Source organism: Pelophylax lessonae, assembly GCF_965119305.1.
Source record: "Pelophylax lessonae genome assembly, chromosome: 4".
Taxonomy (NCBI): Eukaryota; Metazoa; Chordata; class Amphibia; order Anura; family Ranidae; genus Pelophylax; species Pelophylax lessonae.
Genome location: NC_138771.1, coordinates 426,640,879 through 426,651,906, shown reverse-complemented (window position 1 = coordinate 426,651,906; position 11,028 = coordinate 426,640,879). Strand labels below are relative to the sequence as shown.

Genomic DNA, 11,028 nt, shown 5'->3' with positions numbered 1-11,028 from the left:
GCTGCACAAGTACAGCACACCAAGTCTTGAGGTTCCTGCAGAAGCAATGTTGTAAAAGATTTCTGCATGTAGACTGTTAGACAGCCAAAGACTGCTGCCATGAGGAAGTAGTGGGCACCTAAACCCCAATGGCTGTGGGTTTAGATTAGAATAGGTTATGGGTTTGGAAGGGAAGCTAGGGAGGTATTATAAACTGAACATGTCCATAAGCGCCCCCCTCCAATTCAGTTTCAGTAGCTAGCCTACATTATAGCTAGCACTGTGTAGTCACTGTCCGTAATACAGTTTTTTAGCTGTGGGATTATCAGCTCACAAAACTGAGGTAAATAGGTAGCTACTAAGCAAATAAAGGTTTATACATTATGGAATCACAGTTTTGGTCAGCGCTAGAGTGTATGAGATTGCTGAATTCTCCCATACTCCTCAGCTTTAAACTAATGCCACCGGAGGCATAACAACCAACTCTTTTTAAAATGCTCCAGTTCAATATAAAAAGACATATCTATAAAGGGAAAATACTAGCTGCTTGATAATATTAGACTGCTGCTTTCAAGTTTCATCAGTGGCTCTTTTTAGAGGAACCGAACCCTGAGAAACCCATAACAGCAGCCATTTCATCATCTTCTTCAAAGCCAAGGTCTTCTTCTGCCTTCCGTTTCTTTTCCCGCTGCTTTTCTTTCTTATAAGCCCGTGCTTTTTCTTCCTAAGGAAGAAACAAGATACAAACTTAATATTTAGGCCAAAAAAGGAGTTTTCACAGTTTTCCTAATAGTTGACCCGTAGTTTATTTTAGTGTGCGTTATACTTGTTCAATGAAGCAGTTACTAAAGTGTGTCTCTGCAGCGTAGGACACACAATATGTCTATTTAATAATTTAAAAGGGATGGAATGCCATCTACACATTGGGGTTGATTTTCAAAAACTGGAGTGTGAAAAAAATCTGGTGCAGCTCTGTATAGAAACCAATCCACTTTGTTTTTTTTTGTCAAAGCTTAACTGAACAAGCTGAAGTTAAAAAATGATTGGCTACCATGCACAGCTGCACCAGATTTTAAACTCTCCAGTTTTAGTAAATCAGCCCCATTGTGTAAAAAAAAAAAGAATCAAAATGAACTGTCTGACAAACCAGTGAACCTTAATGGAAGCAAGCAGGTGCAATAAAGGAATAACTTCATAGTGTAAGTGAGCCCTTAAAATAAACCTGTGAGCAGGGAATCCAACCTTTTCTGCCTTTCTGTAGGCTCAGAAGCGGTCTCGCACACACACAGGCCACTTTATTAGGTACACATTGCAAGTACTGGGTTGGACTCCCTTTTGCCTTCATTCTTTGTAGCATTGATTTAACAAGGTGTTGGAAACATTCTTCATTCAGAGATATTGGTCCATACTGACATGACAACATCAAGCAATTTCTGCAGATTTGTCAGCTGCACTTCCATGATGCAAATATCCTTCCACCACACCCCAAATGTGCTATATTGGATTGGGATCTGGTAGCTGTGGATGCTAGTACAGTGAACTCATGGTCATATTCAAGAAACCAGTTTGAGACGATTTAAAGTTTGTGACCTGGTGCATTATCCTGCTTGAAGTAGCCATCAGAAGAGTAGTACACTATAGTCATAAAAGGATGGACAGCAACAAGGCATTTTCGTCCACACAACTGACGCTCACTAGATATTTTCTTTTTTTTTTTTTTTTTAACCATTCTCTGTAAACGCTTGAGATTGCTTGTTGTGCGTAAAAATCCCAGTAGATCATCAGTTTTTGAAATACTCACATCAGCCCTTCTGGCACCAACAACCATGCTGCGTTCAAAGTCCCTTAAATACCCTTTCTTCCCCATTCTAATATTCAGTTTAAACTTCAGCAAGACACCGTCACCATATCTAGATGCCTAAATGCATTGCAGCCACTGTATTTGCCGATTAGCAATTTGTGAGAAATATATATATATATATATATATATATATATATATATATATATATATATATATATATATATATATATATATATATATATATATATATATATATATATATATATATATATATATATATATATATATATATATATATATATATATATATATATATACACACATATACACACACACACACATACATATACACACACGTGTGGCGGAAGGCGGTTAACATGCCTTTAACACTAAGTTAACAATGCCACTATATACAGTGTCTGTGTATATATATATATATATATATATATATATATATATATACATACACACATACATATACATATACACATACACATACACACACACACACACACACACACACACACACACACACAGTGCTTTGCAAAAGTATTCGGCCCCCTTGAACTTTGCGACCTTTTGCCACATTTCAGGCTTCAAAACAAAGATATAAAACTGTAATTTTTTGTGAAGAATCAACAAGTGGGACACAATCATGAAGAGGAACGAAATTTATTGGATATTTCAAAATTTGTTAACAAATAAAAAACTGAAAAATTGGGCGTGCAAAATTATTCAGCCCCTTTACTTTCAGTGCAGCAACCTCTCTCCAGAAGTTCAGTGAGGATCTCTGAATGATCCAATGTTGACCTAAATGACTGATGATAAATAGAATCTACCTGTGTGTAATCAAGTCTCCGTATAAATGCACCTGCACTGTTATAGTCTCAGAGGTCCGTTTAAAGCGCAGAGAGCATCATGAAGAACAAGGAACACACCAGGCAGGTCCGAGATACTGGTTGTGGAGAAATTTAAAGCCAGATTTGGATACAAAAAGATTTCCCAAGCTTTAAACATCCCAAGGAGCACTGTGCAAGTGATAATATTGAAATGGAAGGAGTATCAGACCACTGCAAATCTACGAAGACCTGGCCGTCCCTCTAAACTTTCAGCTCATACAAGGTGAAGACTGATCAGAGAGGCAGGAGGCCCATGATCACTCTGGATGAACTGCAGAGATCTACAGCTGAGGTGGGAGACTCTGTCCATAGGACAACAATCAGTCGTATACTGTACAAATAAGGCCTTTATGGAAGAGTGGCAAGAAGAAAACCATTTCTTAAAGATATCCATAAAAAGTGTCGTTTAAAGTTTGCCACAAGCCACCTGGGAGACACACCAAACAGGTGGAAGAAGGTGCCCTGGTCAGATGAAACCAAAATCAAACTTGTTGGCAATATTATGTGGTTTGTGGTAAATCTAACAGAAAGTATGGCCAGCCTTGGGGTGTTAGTTGCTACTGTATCTTGTAAAAATGCCAAAATCATAGAATAGAGGTGGAGGCAAAGTTACTTTGCCTACGCCAGGTACAAAAATGTTTCCAAATTTTAAGATATATACTTCTAGTGACTGATTTTCTACTCAGTAAAAGTGTGTCTACTACTCTGAGCCACCTTTCATTATTAGGAGCTGGCGCTCACTAACCAAGCTGTCAGATGGAAGAATTCTGGTTTTGGATACAGAACCGATCCCTGAGACAGCAGGTCTGGGAGATTTGGGAGTTCCCATGGGGAAGCTACTGACATGGCTTTTAAAGTTGAAAACCATGCTCTCTTTGCCGACCAAGGGGCAATTAAGATAAGTCGCAGGCTCTGAGACAGACTGGTTTCTGTAGGATTCTGGGGATTAGAGCCAGGGGAGGAAAGGCATAAGCCAGGTTGAACTGCCATGGTTGAGCTAGGGTGTCCAAACCCAACATCCCTTTCTCCCGTGTAAGGGAGAATAATCTTTTTACCTTCCTGTTTTGCAAGGTGGCAAATAGATCTATCTCCAGGTACCCCGAACCTTTGGACCACTAACTGGAAGATTTTGGGATTTAGTTCCCACTCTCCTTCTCTTATGGGGTGATGACTGAGAAAGTCTGCTTGCCGGTTGTTCTTCCCCCCCCTATGTGAATTGCCATCAGAGATTATCTTCCCTTCGGCCCAACCAAGAATTTCCTTGGTCAATGCTAAGAGGGAACTTGACCTGGTACCCCCTTGGCGATTTAGGTAGACAGTTGTGGTATTGTCTGACAGGATCTGAACCTTCTTGCCTAAAATGGAGCTTTCAAATGCTTTCAGAGCTTCTCCCACTGCTTTCAACTCCCTAAAGTTGGATGAGGCCTGGGCTATTTGTTTGCCCAGGTCCCCTGAGCTTGGGCCCCTTCCAGATGAGCCCCCCATCCCCATGTGCTGGCGTCTGTGGTGATCTTTACAGGGTTCCACTGACCCCAGGGCCTGCCTTTTCCCAGATTGTTTGAGTCCAACCACAACTCCAGTGATACCTGGACCTGAGGAGTGAGGTTGACGGTCTTGTCTAGTGACTCCATCTTCCTGTCCCAGGAGGACAGGTGGAAGAATTGAAGGTCTCTTGCGTGGAGTTGAGCCCAAACAAACGCTGGGATGCTGGCAGATGGCAGACATGAGTCCTAGGACCCTTAGGATTTCTCTTCTGGAACAAGAGGGTGTGTCCTTGAGAGCTCCTACAGAAGAGACTATTTTTTCCCACTTTTTTCACCGGAAGAAAGAGCCTCTGTACCCTTGAGTCTACATGGTACCCCAGATAGGTTTGTATCTGGGTTGGTTCCAGGGAAGATTTCTCTAGGCTGATTAGCCAGCATAGTTTTTGTAGGAATCTTATCACCTGCCAGGTGTCTAGGTTCATCTGCGCTGCTCACCTGCCACAAATCAGTAGGTCGTCCAGATAGGGGATTAAGGCTATCCCTTGGAGGTGTAGATGGGCTACCGCATCTGCCAGAGTTTTTGTGAAAATTCTTGGGCTGGCTGCCAGCCCAAAAGGGAAGTGCCCTATACTGCCAGTGTGCTGTTCCCTCTTTGGTAACTACCACAAATCACAGAAAGGGCTGGTGTTCCGGATGAATAGGAACATGCAGGTATGCATCTCGGAGATCCAGGGTAGTCATGAAAACATCTTTCAATAGGTTTTTTCGAACTGAATAGATGGTTTCCATTGAGAACTTTTTGTCTAGTAAAAACTTGTTCCAAGTTTTAAGTTTATTATGAGGCAATGTTTTCCTGAGGGTTTGGGGACCACAAACACATGTGAGTAAAAGCCTTGGAAGAGCTAATCTTCCGGTACAGGGACTATTACTAACTGTTCTGCCAGTTTTTGAATCCCTTGTAACAGGGCTTCCCTTTTTTGAATTTCCATGGGGGGATGGGTAAGGGTTATTACAGGGGGTATCGCTGTAAAATGTAGGCGATAACCTTTTATGAGGGAGTGGATACAAGGGGTTACTGCAATTTCTTGCTATTGGGACAGGAATTGGCTTAGTCTGCCCCCCCACTTTGATTCTGGCGTCACTTATCTCTTGCGCCAGAAGAGGGAAAAAGCAAACTGTTTCTTTGCCTCCCCTTCCCAAAGCCCCAATTTTTGCAGGTTCTTTTTTGGTTCTCTGTTGCCTTTGTCCTGGGGGGCCACTAAAAAATTTTCTGCCTCCATCCTTTTTGGGTTTGGCAGGAAACTTTTTTTCCCCTTTTCTGAGGATCGGGTTAGCACACCATCTAAGCCCGACCCAAAGAGAAATTACCCTTCAAAAGGCAACCCACAGAGTTTGGTCTTTGAAGTGAAGTCGCCTTCCCATTCCTTAAGCCAGATGGCCCTTTTGGCAGAATTCAGAAGAGCCCCTGCTTTTAATGAGGCCATTACTGATTCCACTGCCGCGTCCGCCAGGTAGGCAACCACTTTTCCTATCACTGACAGGGAGCCCTGTAGGTCTTGGGTTTTAACCTGAGGCTAATGTTTGTTCAGTCTATCCACCCAACAGAAAGCGTTTCTTGCTACACAAGAAGCTGCTAGGGCTGGGGCCATTGCTGGGGCGTTGGCATCTCAGTCCTTTTTTTAGTAAGGACTCTGCCTTGCAGTTCATGGCATCTTTAATATTGCCTGTATCCACAAAAGGAGAGGTCAGACCTCTGTTACTTGTGATAGTGGGGCATCAAGTATGTTTTTTTTTTATAAACCTTTCTACTTCCTCATCCTTAAAAGGGAAACCTCCTTTTCCAAGACTTTGGTTTGACCAGCCTACTTTCTGGAAACTGCCACTGCTGAAGGATTAATCGTTTCAGGGACTGATGCACAGGTACAACTCTGGAGGGGCTCTTTCCTAGACCCTTAAACATTCTGTCATGTGCCGAAGTTTCCTTCGGGGGTTCAGGTATCTCTTCTGAGGCATAAATAGCCTGCAGGAGTCCCTGCATATTTTCCAACACGAATAAATTCCTATTTGATCCTGAGTCCTTGGGTTCTTCTGAGTCCCCATCTCCCTCACCTTCTGAACTGGTTTGGGAGTCTGAGCGGTTTACCTCCCTGGGCTGTGCTGAGGGGAGGCTTTGGGATGCTGGCAAGTACCCTGAAGGTACAACCCTGGAAGCTGAGCTTTCTTGGGAGGAAACGCCTTCTATAAGGGAAGGCTCACTGGACTCTATGATTTGGGGGGGAGGCACAATTGAGGAACGAACTGACTGAATTGTAGTCAGCATTTCTTCCTGGATGGATTTAAAAAAATATATCTTTCATTAATCCAGAAGCTTCTTTACCAGCTAATTTATAGATACATTTATAACAGAAAGGCTTAGTGTGGGAGCTGGGTAGTCTATCCCTGCAATTACCACACTTTTTTTTTTTTTAGGTACCAGTGCCTGATAAGGGGGTACAATAGTAGAGGTTTCTTGTGAAACGCTCTGGGACTCTGGAAGAAAAGATAGACAAAAAGACAAGGCATCACTCTTCCCATAACAAAAAACTAGACCATAAAAAAGGACAAAATATGGGTCCGACTAGGGTCCAGGGTTCCTGTTAACACCAGCCATTAACAATGCAATGAGACAGCACTTACCCGGTTCCAACCTGGGTTTTGCTGCAGTCACCTGGACCGGCCTTCCCTCCTCCTTCTCCGGGAGGTGGGTTGTGGTGGGCTTCATTTCCCCTGCAGCTGTCCGGGCTCCAGGGGCCTGGGAGTCTGCTTCCCCTCTAGCAAGCGGGTCCGGCGTCTCCTCCACATTGCTTTTTCTCTTACGCGTGGCGCTGCGCATGCTCCGCCCTGACGTTACGCCGGACGTTCTGGTTTCAGAGCGAGGCTTGAGACTCCCATCTGGCGGGCTTTTCAAAATCCTAGCCCTGGAGGAGACCTGCTGGAGCCGGAGACAAGCCTAGAGGGGCACCCTGGTGACTGCCGGCTTGTGCAAAATGGAGGAGACCTGTGAGAAGCCTAAGGAGGCGGCAGGTAGAGTGCAGCCCTCACCACCATTCCTGAACCTTGCTCACAGGGGGACCGTCAGACTTCCATGTCTTCAGGTCAGTAAAAATAACAAACGTTTCGCTGTAGGAAAAAACACAATCTAAACTGAGGGATAAGGGGAAGGGTGGGGCATTTTAACAAATTGTAAATGGATTTTGTTTCCGGTAGGGAGGAGCCTATCATCTCATGCGTTGGCCATGCTGGAAGGTGAGAAAATAACTTCCTGTTTTTTTTTTTCTTTAAATTGCGCCATACCAAGCTGCATGGTACGTTTGCACCATGGGATGCGGCACTCCTAAAGAGGCGCCACATTTGCCAATTGTGCAGAGGTGCCATTGAGAGCCAGACATATGATTGGGACCTCGGCTGGAAGAAAACTTACTGACTGGACCTTCATGAATTTTAATTCAATACCCCCGTTTTAGAGCCTGGCTGAGATGACGCCCAGAGATGGCATCATTCCATCCTACACTGTTGCTAAGACACTAACACTTTAAAAGTAAACCAATAGATCAATGAAAAGCCAAACTAACTTAAGAGCATTAGCAGTTAGGGGATACCACATGCTGGTGCATCAGAAGAGTTCAGTGCCTTACAAAACCTTCATAGTTGGTCCAATTCTTGCTCGTGGAGTGACCAATCTTCGGCTTAGGCATTGAAGTGTGTGTGTGTGTGTGAGAGAAAGCTTTTCCTGAATGAAACTATGAATTTGCATGTGCGAGATGGAAGTTAGTTTACGAGTTCTGATTTATCCATAGGTTCTTTTTAAAATAAAGTGTAACAGTAAATCTACTACGTCAGTAGGCTCTTTACCGGGATCGGAGATGCAGTGTGTCAGAGTGGGGGCGCATTATCCTGCCGCCGTCATATCACGGCATGTCAGGATAACACAACCACCTTCCCGCCATCAATCACCTATAGGGAGGGCGGGAAGTGGTTAAATATAAGGCAGCTGTGATACAATGAACAAAACAATCAAAAGATTAAATACATGCCCATACAGGAGTAGCTAACCAACCCTAGACTTGGAGGAGTAAAGCTTACCCTCTTGTGACTCAAGGCTCGTACACACTTGACGAAAATCGGACAAAATATCCTCCAATTTCTCCCTCTCATGCTCAGCAGCAATAACAGTTTTTAGACAAAGTGCATAATGTTCACAAAATTTCTCGTCCGATTTTTTTTTTGGGACGTTTGTACCTAGACTTCCGGGTCATCAGCAACTTCAGATCATGTGCGGTCTTTCGTATCAGACTTTTCGTGGACGTACTGCATACACATTAAACGAAAATTGGTTGTGCTGGAGACGGACGATAAAGATTTTGGCGTTTGTCCCTGTTTTTTCCGTTGAAAATGTCGGCATCGGCTGCTGAAAGTTGTGTACACACTAGCCGAAAATCCTACGAATTTACCTCGGATAGGAATTTTCAACAGATTTTCTACTAGTGTGTACCCCACTTCAGAAGGGGATGTAAAGGCAGGCTATCGCTCCCACACAGATAAGGTCTGAAGCCCTCAACAGATATCTGAAGTTTTTATGCAGATGTTGAAGGTGAAATCATTAACAAAAAGGACAGCAAACATGGGTAGCATACGACTGGGCTTCGGTGTGAGTCGCAGCGGTCACTTGGCCGACAGCTCCCCTGTTGACTGAGGAGGGCCCCCGCCTGCGATGAGGCTCCTTCCCTTTTCTGGATTGTGACAGAAAGCTACTCTCCCCCCCATGATATCCTTAATGATGTCATCCAGGGTAGCCCCAAACAGGAGATTGCCTTCAAAAAGGGCAGATCAATGAGAGCTTTCTTGAACGCTTGGTCTGCGGACCAATTCTTAAGCCACAGCATGTGCCTAATCACCACTGCTGAAAAAAAAAGTTTGGACAGCACAGGAGCTGTATCCAAAGCTGCATCACAAACTGCAGCCCATTGACCAACTGGTCTGCTAAATCAACATAAGCAGGAACATGCTCACCCCCCAGGCCCTGGCGCAAAAGCTTTGCCCATTCAGTTAGGGTCTGAGACACCAGGCTGAGGCAAAGACTGGCCGCAATGCCGAACCAGCCTTAGTAAACATGCAGCGTGCCACAGCCTCTGCTTTCCTGTCAGCCAGGTCCTTCAAGGACGAGGGATTCCTCTACTGGGATCATGGTTGCTTTATTCAACCTGAAAACAGGAGGGTCAACCGCTAGTGATCTAGTCCACTTTTCTTAATTTTTTTTTTAAAAAAGGGACTCTTTAAAAGGGTAACATACAGCAAAACATTTGGGGACCACAAAAAGGTAATTTTGGTTGTTCCCATTCCTTACAGGAAAACCTGTCAAAAGAAGGCACATAATTAAAACACCGTTGAGTATGAGGTGACTTATGCGTACCAAACGACACAGCCACATCCTCCATTTTTAAAGTCTCACGCACTGCAGTGATAAGTCTACCAGCGCTTTTTCATTCGCTGCTGCGACTATGGTGTAATTATCATCCTCACTATCGGATGGATCTGGGGGTGTGATATTAAGTCCCCCTGGACTTAATATGGGCCGTATCCATGACGACATCAGGCTCAGTATTAGCTGAGACAAACTGAGCAGGGGAAGGCAGAGATGCTTCCTCCTATGCCTTTGCCCATACGCCACTTCCACCCAGGACACTAAGGTTTGCAGGATCGTAGTCCGTGCGATCATGGGAAGCTGGGGTTCAAAGGGACCTGCCACCTCCAGGAGGGGGTCAGTGAGGGAGGAGATGTGACCCTGAGGCTCCATAAGGAAAGGAAGAACTAGTAGTACAAAAAATAGCTTTTGGCACCACTAAAGGGTCCCACTCAAGGCTCAGGGTACCTATCAGCAGAGCGAGAGATAAAAGGGACCCTCAAGGACTTACCCTGCCGATTAGAGGAGCGCTGAGAATTCAAACCCAGCATCATCATGGATGCCATCCCTGTTCATATGTCCCGGGCACAGGAAAGGGAAACTGAGCAGGAAGAGGAAGAGCTTTGGCATACCCACGAGGCTTCGGTCCTCTCCAGCGTCTCCCAAACCAAGGGAACATGGCCCCCGTGACAACAGGCTACACAAACATGGCCACCAAACGGAGACCAGCTAGACTAAGGGAAAAATGGCCACCGTCCGCTACAAACGCTGAAGCATGCTGCCAGGATCTTTCCTGTGCCTTCTGCAACAATTCACCCTCTGCAGGGGGAACCCCTGAAGGTAAGACACACGTTAGGGGAGACTGCTGCGCACTCTGCACTGGGACCCATCTGCACTATCCCCACACTGCAAACAGTAGGGAATGCACCTGGGGGGGGGGGGGGGGTTGCCTACATTGGGACCCTTACAGAGTGGTGATAGAGGGGGGAGACCCCAGGGGTCACCGCTGCATTCTCTGCCCTTGGACCCCCACCAGACTCCAGGTCCAGACAGAGGGGAAAGGAAGTGGGGGGGGGGGGGGTAAGCCCAGCTCACTGAGGAATTTAAGGATGGGAGGAGAAAATCTGCCGGCAGGTCTGACCGTACCCTGGAGGCTACCTGCGTCCACCCCAAACAACCTCCAAAAGGGGAGAGAGGGGACTGTGCTTACCCTTCAATGGTGCGGGTAACACTCCAGACAGAATCCTCGCCACCGAACTATGGAAATGTTTGACCATTCTTCCAGAAGAGCATTTATTAGGTCAGGCACTGATGTTGGACAAGAAGGCCTGGCTCGCTGTCTGCACTCTAATTTATCCCAAAGGTGTTCTATCAGGTTGAAGGTCAGGACTCTGTGCAGGCCAGTCGAGTTCCTCCACCCCAAA

General features: G+C 45.1%; 1 protein-coding gene across 1 annotated transcript in view; it reads right to left on the bottom strand.

The window, feature by feature from the left end:
- Window positions 1-221: 221 nt before the first annotated feature.
- ZMAT2 (zinc finger matrin-type 2) overlaps window positions 222-11,028 on the bottom strand; it is a 94,098-nt gene continuing 83,291 nt past the window's right edge. The window contains exon 6 of the mRNA XM_082254107.1: window positions 222-703. Coding sequence (XP_082110233.1) covers window positions 560-703 — 144 coding nt within the window. The 3' untranslated portion in view covers window positions 222-559. The remainder of the gene's footprint in view (window positions 704-11,028) is intronic.